At 47.5% G+C, this 17434-nt stretch overlaps 1 protein-coding gene across 2 annotated transcripts in view; it reads left to right on the forward strand.

Moving 5' to 3' along the window:
* Positions 1-16914, forward strand: part of VPS8 (VPS8 subunit of CORVET complex) — a 62689-nt gene extending 45775 nt beyond the window's left edge. Inside the window, exons 40-45 of one of the 2 annotated variants that reach the window (XM_085232707.1) lie at positions 623-705; positions 5553-5633; positions 6442-6611; positions 7471-7639; positions 15503-15583; positions 16266-16914. In XM_085232707.1, coding sequence (XP_085088833.1) covers positions 623-705; positions 5553-5633; positions 6442-6611; positions 7471-7639; positions 15503-15583; positions 16266-16406 — 725 coding nt within the window. In that variant the 3' untranslated portion in view covers positions 16407-16914. Of the gene's footprint in view, positions 1-622; positions 706-5552; positions 5634-6441; positions 6612-7470; positions 7640-15502; positions 15584-16265 lie in introns of those variants that run through there. The other variant, XM_085232708.1, reaches the window with a different exon arrangement.
* Positions 16915-17434: the final 520 nt, after the last annotated feature.

Raw genomic sequence — 17434 nt, forward strand, 5'->3', positions numbered from 1 at the left:
CACCTCTCTTCCCTCAACTCAACTTTGCCTCTAAATTCAGAATGCTCCCCAGGTTAGCCGTTTTGAGAGCTGATGCCTGCTGAAAAGATATTGTCTGAAGTGATACCAGAATTGGCAAGAACATAATACGCTTGGATATCAAAGAACTGGTTTTGTTTTCATTCTTAATTTGCTAATTCCCAAACTGCTCTAGCTTTCTAATTATCCCCACCAAGAAGCTGAATTGCTGTTGTCCACACCTATCAGATATTGACTCCTGCTGTAGGGAATTGGGGGATCAAGAGGGAAAAAATGTTTCACGCAAATGCTAATGCTAGGAAATTTTAGAGTGAGTGGGATTATAACATGAACAAGGGATGCAGGTTGAAAAAAGTGAGTGGCAGTGTTGCAAAGAGAGGCTGAAGATCTAAAAGTTTACTGTATGTAGGAAGTGGGAGGAGAGACACTGCGATGCTGACACTTTTGAAATGCTTAGTGCAAAATGTGTGCAAGGTAAAAAGTGATAGAACTGTTTTCATATTAGAAAAGATGAACTGAAATGAAATTCTTAATCTGAAAGATGTACCTCTTTACTCTTTGAATCCTAATGAGTAGTGGTGACTTTTCATGCGTGGTGTTTCAGCCTTGAAGAGTTTGACAATGCAAGTGCTGAACAACATGGCTGCATTTATTGCTCTTCCTTCAATCCTGCAGAGAATTCTACAGGTGAGTTTCTGAGGGGAAAAACATAGCAAACAAACTTTTACCAAGCTGTGCCATTCAGTTATTGGGAAGAGTGAACATATTCCTGATGTGGTAGCAATTTCTGTCACGTTAACTGATTGTCTGATTCAAAGTATTCCAGTAAAGGTTTGGTTGGTGAGAGTCATAGAACTTGGTAGGGTGACCTGGAAGGCTTGGCAGTCTCAGGAGATGTGGGAACACACAGACTTGTGTTAAGACAACTGAGGTAATTTCTGCAAACCAAAAGAAATATTATCTCGAAGGTTGTAATTACTTTGAGACTGAAGCTAGGAGTTCTGGAGGCTGCTCCAGCTGTAAAGCCACTATTAACTGCTCAGAGCTACATTTGTTGAAAGCCATTTAGCTGAAGTGCTGGGGTAGATGGTTATGAAAACACTAAATCAAAGTTTGTGGGCTTTGAAGAGGAGAGATATCAAGACTGGGCCCTTTTAACTGTTGGTACACTACAATTTTAGGGAGATATATATATATTATTATAATTTTTTTTTTGTGGTAGCAGACATCTCTCTGAATTGCTGATTGCAGATATATTGGGTTGAATGATCATAAGCAGATTTGTGTTGAATTGTTCAGTGGAGGAAGGAAGGAGGAGGAGGTTGGAAGTGTTGAATTATTCTTCGGTTTCTATCACAGATAGAGAAAGAAGTGGAAAAACTGCAGACTTCACAGGGTGAGTGCACACCTGTAACAGCCTGTTAGTTTGATCTTAAGTATTAGGCACAGTCTTGGATTTTGGAGAAAGTCGTAATTAATGACACTGAAAGATGTTGTAAAAGAGTGGATAGAAAGCTGTGATCAAATAAAATATGGTTTTATCAAAGGTGCAAAGCATCAAGCAAAGTGAATGTCTCTTTAATAACATTTCATTTGGTTTTACTGGAACATTAGGTACAGTTTCCTGTGGAGTGTTATTTGATGTTTAATATAGGCAAGAAATGATCCAGAAGCTGTGAATGAAGAGGTTGGAGGTTGACAGGGAGGCTTTCTTGGGTGGTACTGAGAATAACCAGAATGGAGAGAAAGGCAAAGCAGTGAGCACTGTGAAGGTAACACAACAGGGAGGTGTTATTCTTTGGAGGAGGATCCCATTCTTCCTTGGGAAGACTTAGAAACTCTTGTGCGACCCTCAAATATTTCTTGCCCTTTTTTGTTTTTAGTAGGAAAACTCTCTACTGTAGCCTCTATAGAAACTGGCATTTGTGTCCTGGAGGTGACAATAGAATGAAATACATTTCATCCGTACAGTGAAATGGTTGGTGTGGAGAATCTCAGAACGGCCTGGGTTGAAAAGGACCACAATGCTCATCCAGTTCCAACCCCCTGCTGTGTGCAGGTCACCAACCAGCAGCCCAGGCTGCCCAGAGCCACATCCAGCCTGGCCTTGAATGTCTCCAGGGATGGGGCATCCACAGCTTCCTTGGGCAACCTGTTCCAGTGCCTCACCATCCTCTGGGTGAAAAACTTCTCCTAATATCCAACCTAAACCTCCCTTGTCTCAGTTTAAAACCATTCCCCCTTGTCCTATCACTATTCACCCTCATAAAAGTGGAGGCACTGTTGCAAAGGATAACAAGGCCTAAGGTGCTTCCTGAGATGTACTTCTACTGGGGACAGCAGTGTCCAAGGCGTTATTTAGAGCAGCATGTGCAGCTCTGCTCGCTGGGGTTGGAAGTACGGGGAAAAACTGTTCCTGTTCATTTTGTTTTCCTGGTCATCCTTACAAATTCAGTCTGACAAAACAGAGATTAATCAGGCATGCATTTTTGTGGAGCTAGAACAAAAGATGGGGAGAGATGCTGACTTCTCATAAGTGCATTCTAGTAGAGGGGACTCCTGATGAAGTTAAGATGTTAGAGTCCAACCTTGATCATTTGTAGGCAGCAAAGGTGTCAGCTGTTCCCTCCTCACTGCCCCTCTGAGATTCCTCTGATAGTTGAAGCTTTGTTTTGGACAGTCTAATTATATCCTCTAGAAGTTGCTGGCTGTTTTAAGGTAGATTTTTGCCTCGGAATTCCCTTAATCTTCTTTAGGTTATGGGTCAGAATGCTGTGCATTGTGATTTCCTTGCTTGGGAGTGTAGGTTTAAAAGATATGTCTATAATGATGATGTTTCCATGTCCTATGGTGTGGCAGTGGCTTGGATACACAGCCCTTATGTTCAGAGGCTTTTGAATGCTTGATTGGGATTACGAAGGAGACTTTCCCTGTTACACTACACTGGACTTTTTGCCTTCCTGCATAGTGTGGTCTGTCATCTGCTGCTTTGGATTGCCTGGGAATGCCATCTCAGTGCACAGCAGGGGAGGTTTACAACACAGCACACATGCATGGCGTCTACCCAGAACACTCTAAACAGCTTTCTGAGCTAGAGCTTCTCTCTTTTATTAGCCCTGGGTGTGTGTTCCTTTTGCAGAGCTCTCCAGTGCCTCTTTGAATTCACCTAAACTTCTAAAACCTAGTGCCAGGCAGTGCTGTCTTGGCTCAGCAGCATGTAGAGACTCCTTGCAAATGTCGTTCCAGTGCCACTTTGTGACCATGAATATACTCTTAAACAAGCCCTTCTGGGCCCTGGGGGAGCAAGCAGCCTTTCTGATGCCCTCAAGGTATTTCTGTGCCACCTGGGAGGAAGGACAGGGGCTGTTTGGGAAGTCTGCAGATGCCCTCAGGCGCTGCTTCAGTGGAGGCTGGGTGTTTGTGGCAGTGCATGGATGTGCTGGATCTGCTGTCTGTGAGGTAGAACAACCGCCCAGGAATTAACCATTGCTTTCTTTTTTTATAAGGTGAAGGACATCAATAAATGGAGGTAGATTATCTTCCTTTTTCCAAAAAAGAATTAAAGTATTCCAATTTCTGTGGACTGTTTTTCTTCCTTTTCTGGGCTTAACTGCTTAGAGAATATACCTTTGGCAAATGTTAACTTTGCAACCAACACACAGTGCTAAAGGGCACCTTGCAATGGGCTGTCAGCAGCTCTGTGGCTGTGGATTCCCTGCATCTCCTGTGAGAGCACACCGACTCAACTTTGTATTACTGAAGTCATGCAAAATAATGATTAATATATTTATGTTCTTTTTCGTCCTTAACAAAAATGATTTATTAAACAGTCTGAAATAACCATATTAGGAGCGATATTAGAGGGATGCTCTTGAGGTGTTGTGTCATTAAGGATGTGGACGCCGTCTGAAAGGTTGAGTTAATTCCCTTATGGAGCTCTAATCCTTAGGAACGCTCTGCAAATAGAAGCAGCTGTTGCCTCAAACAAGAAGGGCAGCTCTGGTTTGCAGCTCAGGACTCACTGGCTCTCCCTGACCTGCTGGTGCTGCTCACACTAGGCAGGCAGTTGGGTTGGCTCCAGTTTGCCATGCTGAGTGCTCCCAGGTCCCCATGGAAATACCCAGCCTGGAAAAAGCAGCTGTGATTTGTTCCTCATTTGGCACAACTGATTTCTAGTGATGGACCATCCCGTGCTGAGAATGTGGAGCACGCATAAATCCCAGATGGAGACAAAACTTATAAGGTGGAATTAATGAAACATATTCTTTCATAAAAGTAATTGAAGGCTCTTGTGACTATAAATTCTGTGGGGGCTGAAACCAGCTGGTTGGAGGACGGCTTTATAACTTGCTTGGAATGTGAAATTACAGCTCCAGATGTTATTCCTGAGGCAGGTAGGCAGCCCAGCCCTGTGCAGCCATGGCTCTAATGGCTGCCAGCAGGAAATGTGCAGGAGCTGCTTGCACACTGCTGCTGTGTTTGGTGTAAGGTTCTGCTGGGCCACGTAGCCCTCTTTGGGAAAAAGGCAATTCTCTTCCTACCTGCTATTGGTTAAGATGTTACTGAGCCTGGAGAAAAACTGAGCAACTGGGAGGTGACCCTCACCTCACCTTCCTCCTCTGCAGATCTGTGGGTGGCTCTTCTGTTCCTTGCTTGTTTTTGTCACATCTTCCTCCTCCTCCTTTTCCTCAATAAAGACAAGAAACAAGATGCTTTCAAAGTGTTTACTTGCACTAATCTGCCGTGTGTAAATGGTTTCATCTGAGCAATTTGAGTTACTTCTTTGGTTTTCCTTAGCCACAGAAGTATCTGGTGAATCCAAACCCAACGTTCTCTGTGTTGTAGATCTCATAGGTGCTGATGGAAGTCGTGCACGCCCTGCTGCTGTCTATAATTCATGCAGTGACTCAGTGCAGTGTATTTTCAATGCTGTTGCTTGTGAATTATGCATGCAGAAGGAAAACGCCGTGTTGTTTGAGGCTGTACCACTCACCCAGTGGCAAGGAGCCTCTGCGGCTCCCGTGTGTTCATCAGCTGCAGCTGGGTTTGACTCGACTGAAATTACTCAGTGCTAGTTTTCTTGATGCCTGCACGTTGGCATTGCTGCCCGTCGTGGTTCTTGGGAAGACTGTTGTCAGATTGCCTGGCAGATTTTGGAGCTGCTGCATTGATCTCTGGGTGTTGTGGCTTGACTTCAGTGCTATTTTGCCTGCTTTGTTGCTGCAGGATGTTTCCTGCTGGTTTGCATCCTCCAGCCACCTCCCGCAGCTCCTGGAGCTTCCAAGGTCACTTCAAAAACATTTGGACTCGAGTACAGTAATTAATATTGATGTTGTCATCTACTCCGTTTTGCTAATCACCAGTGTTCCCCTCAGTGCATCTGATGGTTCTGCTTCCCTTGTGCACATACTATGTCTTCAAATACAGCATCATAAGTGCCATGTGCAATACCAGTCTGGAAGGAAGGGAAAAAGAAGGAAAAAATGAAAAAAAACAGATGATGGTGTCCTACAGTGTTTCGTTCTTTCACACAGGATCCAGTTTATGGAAAAGGGAAACTTGGAGAAATTCAAGGTCTCGTCTTGGGAATGCTGGACACATTTAACTATGAACAAGTAAGTTGCATGTGTTTCTGCTCTATCCACTGCTGCGTGCAGGGATTACTTGTAGCTATCCAGCTTACTACTCTCTCATTTGCTATTTTTCTCTGCAGAGCAAAGTAAATGGCCATGCAAGTGATTTGTATTTGTGTGATCTGGGGAAGGGGAATGAGTCTGTGTTGCTCACAAACAGATTGCAAATGAAGGGACTGACAGATACGTGGTGATGTGAACATTTCTGTAGTTGAATTCTGTGTTAAATGTACTGGAAGCATCGACACCCGCGTTTTCTCCAGCTTATCCTGCAGTTAGGGATTCAAAGTGCCTTTTAAATTAGTCTGAAGGTGGGAAATAGCTTTACTATAGGGGATTGCAGATAAAGAGAGGTGGTCTGTGTGTTCTTCAGGGGGTTCTGCCCTGAGCAGTACTGGCTTTCTGCTTTGATTTTTATCCGTGCATTTCTAACAAAAATAGGGATCTATGCAGTGATTTACCAGGTAAAGAGGAAAAAGAGAAGTCTGGTAGGGAAGATGACAAGCTGAGCCCACATGTTCTCCCACATCTTTTAACGCTCTTGGACAAAAGTCAATGAAGCACTTATCTATCCATTTAAGAGTGAAGAGGTATTGTCTCCATTAACATGTGATAAAAGGCTAAGTGTTCTGAAGGCAAGCAGCTGCAAAACATGTGAGGAGAAGCAATTTGTGTGGCTGGTTTTGTTCTTGGCAATCCGGTAAGCTGCTCGTTGTGAAGAATTGAAGGGTACGGAGCTTCTGCACTAAGGAGATGACAAAATGACCTCTATATATTGTCTTCCACGCAGACCCTTTTAGAGACGACCACAAACCTTCTAAACCACGATCTCCACTGGTCCCTGTGTAACCTAAGAGCTTCTGTCACTAGAGGGCTTACCCCAAAGCAGGATTACTGCTGCATTTGTCTACAGCAGTACAAAAGGAGGCAAGAAAGCGCTGATGAAATCATTGTTTTCAGGTAAAGTGAAGGGGTAGAGTCACAGGCAAGATCATGTTATTAGCTTAAAAAATAAAACCCCAGAAGTATTCCTGTGAGCACATCTCCTGCACTGTATGTGGGCTGGCAGTCAGACTGCTCAGCCAGCCTTCTTTGCATGCAGCCAGCTCTGCCTCAGCTGAAAGGAATTCCCTTGCAGTTTTGGGAGAGCAGTGCAGAAAGCTGTGGACTCCCCTGTCATTTAACCTGGCAGTGCATGTATTAGCAGAAGGTGATTCCCTGCTGTACACAGGCAGCACAGTCATAGTCGATATCCGTAACTGCCTGTGTGCCCTTACTGAACTATGGCAGGAACACTTTGGAGAGCTTCATAAAACATAAATGGTCTGGAAACTGGCTGCAGCAAGTAAAAGGAGGGGCGTAAAATGAAGTGTTTTGCTACTAGCTGATGTACTGCTTGTTCCATCTCAAATAAAGTGCTTTGTGCTGGGGAGGGCTGGGCCTACCAGGTGTCCACTGGGTCCCAAGAAGTGGTTTTATTTGTACACCTCAGATTGATTGCATCCCTGACTGTGCCTGGCATCGCTGATATTCCTGTCTGTGGCCAGATGGCTGTGAAATGTAGGATGGCTATTACCTTAGTGTTGAGATCTGCAGCTGCATCAACAAGTGGGCATCTGCTGCTGTTTTTATGAGTCTAGAGGTCCTGCAGGGCAGTGTGCGGGTACAAAGTGAGCACGCACACTGCTGATACGAGGTTACCAGTAAGCAGCCTTGGTTTTCATTGGCCATAGCTTTCCTCTTCGAAGCACAGCGCCGTCAGGCTGCAGTACCCTGCTTTCAAGCACCTCACAAAAGATTTATCTTCTCACCTTTACAGCTGTGGCCACTTATATCATTCCCTGTGCCTGCTCAGTAAGGAGTGTGGGGCCGTAAGCAAAGATGTGATGCGGTGGATGTGCTATAAATGCAACTCGAGCAACAAGGGTGGAAAACTGAGCGAGAACTTCTCAGAGTTGAAAAAAGGAAGTGGAACCTCCTTGGCACAGGTAAGGCTCCTCATGTGGTTGCTTTCCACATTTACTTAGAGAAGTGCTGCGTTATTGCTCTGTTCTTATGTCTTACTCTGCTTCCAGACAAGTCTGTGATTGGTAAGTGTCCAACAGCATCGGCAGGTAACATGTCACGTTGATGGGTGTCATTTAGTTTTGGTGTGGGTATACAAGAAATGGAAATGTGTTCATCCAGAACTGCTAGCCAGGGTGAAGCAGAGCTGATACCCACCAGAAGAAACTCATTTGTGAGAGCCTGAGATGGGCCAGCAGGCCCAGTTCCTTTTAAAATGTATTTAGCTGTGTCTTATGTAAAACTTGTAGTAGAAGTTGGTCCATTCCTTATGGCTGGGCCATAGAACCTCTGCTCTGCCCCCCTACTGGCAGTCTGGCTCTGGGTAAGAGATGCCAGCACAGTGTTTAAAGAAGCTTGCATGCAATCAGGACTGCTGCAGCTGTATTTGTGCAGAATACATTGGGGACTGAGCAAAATCCCATCTTTGGGATATCTTCAGGAATCCTGAATGGGTGGAACTGAGCTCTGCTGTCCCATGTCCCAGAGGTCACTGGGGAGGGTTTGTTCCTAAATGCCTCTCAGTGCTTTGGGCGTTTGTCACCACCCCGATGGCATGCAAAGCAATGCGTTTCCACTTCTGAAAGCTCATTCAATCTGGGAGTACATCCTTATAGAAATACTTCCATTTTCTTATATCAGATTATTTCAATTTCTGCCAAATCAATTCTGATCAGAAGATAGCTAACAGCATTAGTCAACTCCCATCAGCTTCTCTATTAACCAAAAAAGAAGCTTCCTGTTTGAAGGGAGGCTTAGGGGAGAAGTAATCTCTGAGGAATGTGTGGAACATGATGCAAGCTTTGCAGTCAAATTGTGTTAGCTTCCTATACAGTGACAGGAAAAAGGCTTTCCTGATATTGTATAGCACGCTCCAAAAGTAATGCCTCCTATTTATTTCCATGGAAACTACATCAGATACAAAGAGCACAATAACAGTATTTAATAGATCAAATTCTCAGCTACAAAACACTACTTTTCAACCAAGTCACCACTATGAGCTATGCGCTATGCGTATTTGCCAGTGATGAACAAGAGCTTGCATGCCATGCTCAGGTAAATCAGCACCCAGATGCTGGCTCTGAACTTGGGGAGAATCACAGCATCTCCATATTTTACCCTCTAAGCTTTTGCTCTGAAGGAGCGTGTGTGAATGGGTGTGACATACCAGGTTTAACTTTAAAAGCTAGAGACAACCTTCAATACTAAAATCACACTAATCAATGAAATGCCTGGCATCTTATAGCAGTGCCTCACAGCTTGGTTATCACTGGGCTTCTCTCGAGTCTTCTGTCCTCCCTTTAATACTGGTCTGGGCATCCTTGCAGAGAATGAAGTGGAAAATAATCCAGATGATGTGGGAGCGATTGGGGCATTATAGGATGCTGCTGCATCTGTCTGCAGCAGTGAGGGGCTGGGTGGCACTCAGGGCTTAATGGGAGCCATAAGGAGAGACTGGATGGGGAAAGAGAGGGTTACACAAATCATGTAATGCTGGCTGGAGAATGTCCCTGCCAGGTGATCTGAGTGCTGGGTGCTGCCCTGCTAGCACAGCCATGTGCTCTTGGCAGAGACAGCCCCACTCCCTGCAGAGCTCAGCTCCGGTCCCTTAGAGCCCTCTCTCTGCTTCAGGCTTCCACCTGCTCCCCTGCTGACCCAGATCCTTTCCAAGTTTGTGATGTTCATTACATATTTGAATTACAATACTTAACTGTTGTGTTTGCATCTGTTGTGCAGTCAGATCTTTAAAAAACAGCGTGTGTTTAGACTGAGTGAGGCTGTAATCTCTTGCTTCTCCAGGAGGTTCATTTGCTTAACTTTTGGTAGTGTTAATGAACCCTCAGATAAGGATCTGTCTGGCCAGGAAATTGCAGATCTGGTTGTTCTGGAGGAGGGGAGAAAATGCCTTTTCCTAGGACCAAAAGGAGGAGGTGAACAGCCTGGGATACAGAGCTCTCTCTGGAGGCAGTGCTGTGGGGTTTGGGCACACGCAGTCTCACATTAATTCAGGCAGAGGTTCTTAGAGAGCTGGGCATGGAAACAGCAAAGCTCGGCTGCGCACAGTCCCCATGCTTATCCTGACATGGCACTGATGTGTGCAGAATGCTGTGGGTCCATGCACCAGGTGTCTCCATGGCATGGGGGATATAATGCAGTGTGTCAAGATGGGAGGAGCAGACAAGCAAAGGGACTGAAGGAAAGGGACTCTCGGGGTCCCCACCTCCAGCCACGTTCAGGTGTCTCTGTGGTGCTCAGTCAGTGCCCAAGAGAGCACAGTCACTGCTCAGGGTGCTGTAAAGACTGAGTGATTGAGTGCTGCTTTTGCCACTGGGTTTGTTGGGCCTTTTCATGTCACAGTTCTCCAGCGAAGGGCTGCTCTGTGCTCCCATCAGGCAGGCCCGGCCCTGTGCTGCTCACGCTGTCCTCACTTCCACATCTGGCATCTCTGCAAGTGATTTTAATAAACAGAGAACCCTGGAAGGATGCTGTGCTAACTCTTGTAACTCCCAGCCCAAGCCCTGCCTTCCCCACACCCTGCACAGCCAGCTCAGAGCTTCTGGGACATTCTGCATATAGATCCATGGGGAGACTTTGCTGCTTTGAAGACTGAAAGTGTTGTCTGTCCCTCGGTACAGTATAATGCTGTTTTTTTCCACAGTGAAATCTTCACTTTAGATATTTATGTTTTTAGCAAGCCTTGAATTAGGAATAGATTCGTACTAAGAAATGCCACTGAGCATCTGGAGTGCATTTCATAGTACCAGTTCTGCTCTGTTGAAACAAAGACTGTCAGTTTGAATTCTACGATGCTGCTGAGATTTAGATGTGAAACGACAGCCCAGCAGACAGTGCTTTCTGTGCCTCTGCTTTGTATGTGTGGCTTCTGGAGCTGTGCCTTGGAAGTGGAGGGGATGGAGAAGTGCCACGGTCCAGCACTGACATTGCTGAAGTGGGTGAGAGCACTTGCTGAAAGGAGCCTTGCTCTAACACAGGCTTATGGCGTTGGGCTCTGCACAGAGAACAGCAAGAGGAGGCCAAAGGGGCTCTTTGCTTTATCTTTCCACGAGAAGTTTGTGCACTGTGTTATCACTGAGACCTTGTTATCTTCCCCAGGATAATCTTCAGTGTCCACACTGAGCATCTGTCCTGTCCTCCTCTCACATCCTTACAAAAATGAGTTTTTGTGTGTGTGTCAATTTCTGTCATCTCTTTCCAACCTTAAGTTTGGTCTGGTGGCGTTTGATGTTAACTGAGGCATGTTAGGTAAAAGCAGTCACTGCATCTGCCTACATATGTGAGTGTAGCAGTCTTAGTGTCTTGGTCATCAATCTTCAAAACCGAATGGCGTTGTGGTGAGATGGTTTGTTTTCACCTACATGTATCAGGGAGAGGAGCACAGTCTTGATTCTTGGACTATAAATGGTTCTTGGTTCTGTAAATGCAGCAGAAAACCACCATGAAACACTACAAAATGCAGTGGTACTTCTATATTTGAGAATGTTTCTGAGGGCACCATGTTTACAGCTGTCCAGAGCTGTCCAGATATGTTTTATGCAGGAAGTTAATCCTGTCAAGTCATGGCAGGGCAGACAACATGTGTGATCCCTGCAGTTATTGCAGTTGGTCAGCTCCGTTCTGAGTGCAGGAGTTTTAATGAGCATCAAGAGGAGAGCTGGATCATGTCCAGCTGCCATCCATCAGCATCCCCAGGTCCTTTTCAGCAGGTCTGTCCCCCTGTCCTTCTATCCTGCAGTTTGTACTGATAGCAGGGTTGCCATAACGCAGGTACAGACTTTGCACTTGGGTTTGTTGAACCTCACGAGGTTCACTTGGGCCCACTGCTCAGCCTGCCCAGCTCTCTCTGAATGGCATCTCATCCCTTGGGTGTGCTGACTGTACCACATAGCTTGGTGTCATCCACCAACTGCTGACGATGGATGTAATCCCACTGTTGATGGTACTGATGAAGATACTAAACAGCACTGGTAAACTACATTCCTGTGGTTGAATAAAAATGCCTCCGTTTTAACAAAACATTTCAGATCTGTGAGGGTCTGTAAAATAGACACAGAAACGCAGTGACAGATGCTGTGCTGCTGCAGCCTGTTGCTATTCTCACAAACTGCACAGTCCCTGCTGCCAATAGCTGCCTGACAGTGGTCTGTCTGTTCTCCCAGGGACCAGCACACATCGCTGCGTGTCCGCAGTGTGAAATTGCAGCTCTCAGTCTGTCTTTGTGGATCTGCTTGGGAGAATAAGCAGGAAAGGAACTGTGTGACTTCCATCTGCTCGCAGGGGCTGGGAGCCAGCATGCTGCATGGCTTGGAGCTCCATGGCACTGCAGGAACCCTGCCCTGGGGTGCTCTGCTGGTGCTGCTGGAAGGTGACTGCTGGTCCCTGCTGCTCTTTGTGCCTGTTTCAAGCTGAGAAATGACCAAAAGGCAAAGGGTAAGGAAGGATGTGTAGGGCCTTCTCCTCATATCCCCTTTTGAAGGCAGGGAGCAAAATAAATAGTAGCTGAGGTGTGTAAGTAGTAGTAGGTGAGGTGTGGTAAGAGAGGAAATCAGCCAGGTTGGTGGCTGCTGGGCTGGGCAGCTTGCAGAGGTGCAGGCAGTAGGTGAGCATCTCCCCATGAATCCCTCAAACAGAGAACTGCAGTCTCCACACCCATCTCCCTCCCCAGAGCTCTCATCCTCGCGTCGCACAGTGAAAACAGCCCCTTTTGTTGCTGTGTCTGTGAATTGAGCACAGGAAGGCCTGGGCAGCTGCAGCTGAGCTTCTAGCATCGGTGGTGTTCTTAAACATATCATCATAAATTTCAGCAGCAGTATGCTGCACAAGACTCAGAAGCTGTGGTGGGGACAAGCAGCAGAAGTTTCTGCTTGGTTCTTGGTAAAGTTTAGCAGCTTACATTATCAGTAAGCTCCTGGCAGAAAGAGATCAGTGAACCCTCACACTGCTTTCTTCTGCATCTCCTTACCTTCCCTCTCTCTGCCTGCAGTCCTGGCACTGAGAGAGCATTGCAGCCCCTCAGCTTCTGTCCTTAGCTGTGGTGGAATGCTGCTCATCAGCCTCCTCAGTTTATGCTTAGAAAATGAAGTTTTTGTCTCCTGCTGCTGCCTCTGTAACCTCAGGCTCAGGCACAGACCTGGGATGAGCTCCAGCCCGGCCTGGCAGACCATGTGTGTGATGTTTAATCCATGGGCTGCCATGCTTCCTTTGCTATGTGGCAAATAAATACCATCTGTGGGGTCATAGCCATCCAGTGAGGTTGCTGGTGTTGGGGATGCATGTTTTTTTAATCTAATTAACCCCAAACAGCATTATGGCTCCTTTAGCTGAAAGCAGCAGCAGTAGTCCAAAAAGGAATGTTCCAGCGGTGCCCAGCTGCACTGAGCAGAGAATGGGGAGTGGGTATCCCACTCTGCAGTGATGGATGGGCTGTGTCCTGCACAAGGCACATTTCTCTGTTGTACATCTGCAGAGGTCGGCAGTGGCACACTTCTGTTATACAGGGGATTTCCTCAGGTTTTCTGGAGCTCATTAATGATTTTCTCATATTGGCTGTTGGTCAGACCGCCCAGAGGTGTAGTGAGGACGTGGCTGGAAATGGCTGCAAGGTGCTGATGGGTCCACAACTGATCCCACAGCAGTGGCTCCCGGAGCCTGGAGCTTTGCTGAGGGTGGGATAAGGAGCTGAGCGCATTCTCCTAACGCCTGAGTGCTGATGCTGGACCCTGAGAGCCTCCGCAGAGCTCCTGAGTGAAAACATGCCTTTAGTGACACGGCTAAAAAAGGAAGAGGCCTGACAGCAGGAGTTTCCATGGCAACAGAAAGAATTGCCTGCAATATTTCAGCTCATCAGCCTGGAGAGCAGTCTGATTGATGGTTACATGCGCGTGGCAGAGAGATAACAGGAGAGGAGAGGCCAATTATACTGCATTTTCCCTGTCCTTGAATGCCTGTGGCTACAGCAAATGTGGAGGGCAGCTTTTCCCCCTTCTTCTGTTGATTTTTTTGGGTGTTTTTTTTTCTCCACGTGAGGATGACCCACACATCCCTTGGAAGTGCTGCACAACCTGTCAGCTGTGGGTATGCAACCCTCCCTGTCACAGCCTCTTGGCTCACGCCATGTGCACGGGGAGTGCGAACACTCGGCTCCTTGACTGGTGAGTGGCAGCAGTTATTTGCAATATAAATAGTGCCCTGCAGGAGGAGGAAATGAGTCTGAGCACGTGCACTTGGCATGAGATGTCAGCAGTTGGGGCATTCCTCGAAGCGTTTGATGAACATCTCAAAGGCAAAATGTACAGGGCTTCAAGAGTAACGAAACTATTCAGGCTTCAGGAATCAGAGAATCACAGAATGGTTGGGTTGGAAGGGACCTTGCAGCCCAACCCAGTCGCAATCCCTGCCATGGGCTGGCTGCCTCTCATCAGCTCAGGCTGCCCAGGGCACCATCCAGCCTGGCCCTGAGCACCTCTAGGGATGAGACACCCACAGCTTCTCTGGGCAGCAGTGCCACGGCCTCACCACCCTGTGAGTAAAGAATCTTCTCCTCACAGCTAACCTGAATTTCTCCTCTTTGAAAGCTATTCCCCCTTGTCGTCTTACTATCAGACAGTGCGACACGTCAGTCTCCCTCCTGCTTATAAGCTCCCTTCAAGTGCTGGAAAGCCACAGTGAAGTCTCACTAGAGCCTTCTTTTCTACAAGCTAAACACTCCTACTTCCCTCAGCCTTTCTTCATAGGAGAGGTGCATAGGAGTACCTTCACTGTGCTTCTCTGGACCTAATCCAACAGCTCCACATCCCTCCTGTGCTGAGACCCCAGGCCTGGATGCAGTAGTGCAGGTGGGGCCTCGCAAGGGCAGAGCAGAGGGGGACAATCACCTCCCTGTTACTCCTCTGTTGACGCAGCCCAGGGTACTGTTGGTCTTCTGGGCTGTGAGCACACACTCTGGATAAGGCATCCCCAAAGCTGAGTTCTGCTGACATTGAGGGACATTTAAACCCCAGCAGTGCAGGAGGTGGAGGGATGTGTCACCCAGAGAAGTTAAGGATGGTTCTGGCACTGACTGGTGGCTGTGTGCCCTCTAACGTGTTGTGCTTCAGAGTTTGTCCACAGTAACTGGGAGTCATCTTCTCTGAGCTTTGGAACATGCTCTGTAAACACACCACAGAGCACAAGAAGCGTTGAGCAGCTGGGTGCTGCAGCATCTGCCCCAGAGGAGAAATCCTCCTGGGGAGAAGGGCCTGGTGGCTACAGGGGCCTCAAAAGCCAGGGGGTGGTAAATTCAGCTTTGACAAGCAGTCACTTGTAGGACTGCAGCACTTTGGGTTAATAGCCTTTGGGAAATGTGTTTGGGAGAAAATATTTAAGAATGAATCTTGAACGTTCCCTTAAAAATAGATCCCCGAAGATGACAGATGCCAAATTGCTGCTCATGAGGGAGGCTGCTCTCCCTGGCTCCCATTGTAGTTCCTTGATGATGCTTTTGAAATAATCAAAATAGAAACATCGTGATGCGGTAAAATGGAACGAACTTGGGAGAATCTGTGATTCTTTGTCATCCTTTCCTGGGATATTTAAATAATGCCTTTTAAAGGCATTGCTGGTGTGCTAATGCTTTGGCTGCAGACTATGGCACCTGTATTTGCATTTCCATTACTCTTCATCTGAAGCTGTGTAGCAACCCCAGTGCCACTGCGGTGAGCCTGCCTGGCTGCTGGCTGGGCTCTCGTGGGATGTGGTTGTTTTTGTAACCTCCTTGTTCCCTTTATCAGACAGGGTCAGAGTCTGCATTGGATCCTCAGCAAATCCAGGCCTTTGACCAACTCTGCCGACTCAACCGTGGGACCTCCCGGGTACGTACCGCCTGTTACCCTGTCAGCTTCAAACTGGGGAAGGGTACTATGCAAGCTGCCAGGCAAGATGTTAGAGCTGGCAGCATGGGCTTTGGCTTCTCTCTGCAATTTCATTCAGTGCTGGCACTGTAGCATGCATAGAGCTGGCTGCTTCCCATCACAGCACATCTGCACTGCTGCCACAGCTGGAGGACTGCCTCCAGTCCTGAGGCTGGGCCTGAAAAGTGTGTATGGCGTGCAGCATTTCTCAGCTCCTTTTAGATTTGCAAATAGCCTTCCCTCCAGACACAGCATGGCTGGCATACTTGCAGAGAGGCCCCTCTGCAGTCCCCTGTGGGCTTGTCCCAAGACAGCGACCCTCCGTTCCCTTCTTTCTCCTTCTGCCTCTGCCCGTTCTGGCTGCACCTGGCACTTTCAGCTCTCTCTGGGATTGTTTTTCAACGATGGAATTTAAAAACAACCTCAAGACACCTGGAAAGTTGTTTAGTTCAGGATTGTTGTGCTGCAGAGTTCTGTGGGGTCACTGCATGCAGCATGGAGCTCTTCCTTCATGCGTTAAGGCTTTCCTCATTGCAGCAGGGAGATTATGACCCCACGTGAGCTCTCTCTGCACCTTACATTAGTGCCTCTGGGCAGTCTGTCCTGGTCGCAGGGGGTGACCTGTCTGCATTTTGTCTTGCAGTTAGCTCTCCTGACTGAACTGTCCCGCAGTGGGGAGAAGCATGGGCTGCTCAGTGTTTCCCACGGGGACTCTGCCAGCAGCGTCTTCCAGAATGAGACCTTCCAGCTGCACCTGGCCCCTCCACCACTGATGGATGATTAGCGCTGCTGCCTGCTCTCCTGCTGCTGGGATGTTTTCCCAGTACAACACTGGGCTTTTTCTTCCGCCGCCATTCCCAGAACCATTCATGCCGCGTGGTCTTGCTGGGTGCTCACAAATCTGCAGCAGTGGCTGAGCTCCTGGCTGAATGGCAACTGAGGGGCAAATGGGGCTGAGTGCTGTGAAGTCAGAGGTCAGAGCCAAAGGTACTGAAGCACTGCAGCTGCTGCACTGACCTGGAAGCTTGCAGCAGCACCTGTAACTGCCAAATAACTGCCAGTTCCATTCCACAGGAGGAGCATGCCCAGGGTCTGTGTGCTTCAAGGAGCTGTGCTGTTTTTGCAAGTGGGTGCCATGCCCCAGTCCCTCATGGCAGTTGTGGAGTTTGAGGGCAAAGAATGGGAAAACCTGAAAAAGGCTGCAGATTGCAGAAAACTATCTGTACGTGAGGAAGCTAATCTAGGTATAGTGTGTTCCTACAAATCTCCATTAAAAAGGCCCTTGGTTGAAACTAGGTGTGTGGAGCTGTGTGCATGGGGAATCATTTGAATCAGTAAATCACTAAGGTTAGAAAAGACCACTAAAATCACCTGTCCAACTGTCAACCATCAACCCACCCCACCATATCCACTGACTATGTTCCTCAGTGCCACATCTCGGTTGTGGAACACCTCCAGGGATGGTGACTCCACCACCTCCCTGGGCAGCTGTGCTAGTGCCCCACTGCTCTTTCTGAGAAGAAACTGTCCCTAATACTCAACCTGAACCTCCCCTGGTGCAACCCTCTTGTCGTATCATTCATGTTAGCCACACCACGTCCATGTTACCTGGCAGACTGAACCCCATCATGCCACAACCTCCTTCCAGGGAGTTGTAGAGAGTAATGGGGTCTCCCTGAGCCTCCTCTTCTCCAGGCTGACCCATCCCAGCTACTGCTCAACTGGTAGCAAAAGCGGTTGTACCTTGGTGGGAGGGTGTTAAAAAAAACAACCACCGCTGCCAGCTAAGTCAAAGGGCTACAGCCAGAAGAG

This window comes from Meleagris gallopavo, chromosome 11 (genome assembly GCF_905368555.1).
Source record: "Meleagris gallopavo chromosome 11, MGAL_WU_HG_1.1, whole genome shotgun sequence".
NCBI lineage: Eukaryota > Metazoa > Chordata > Aves > Galliformes > Phasianidae > Meleagris > Meleagris gallopavo.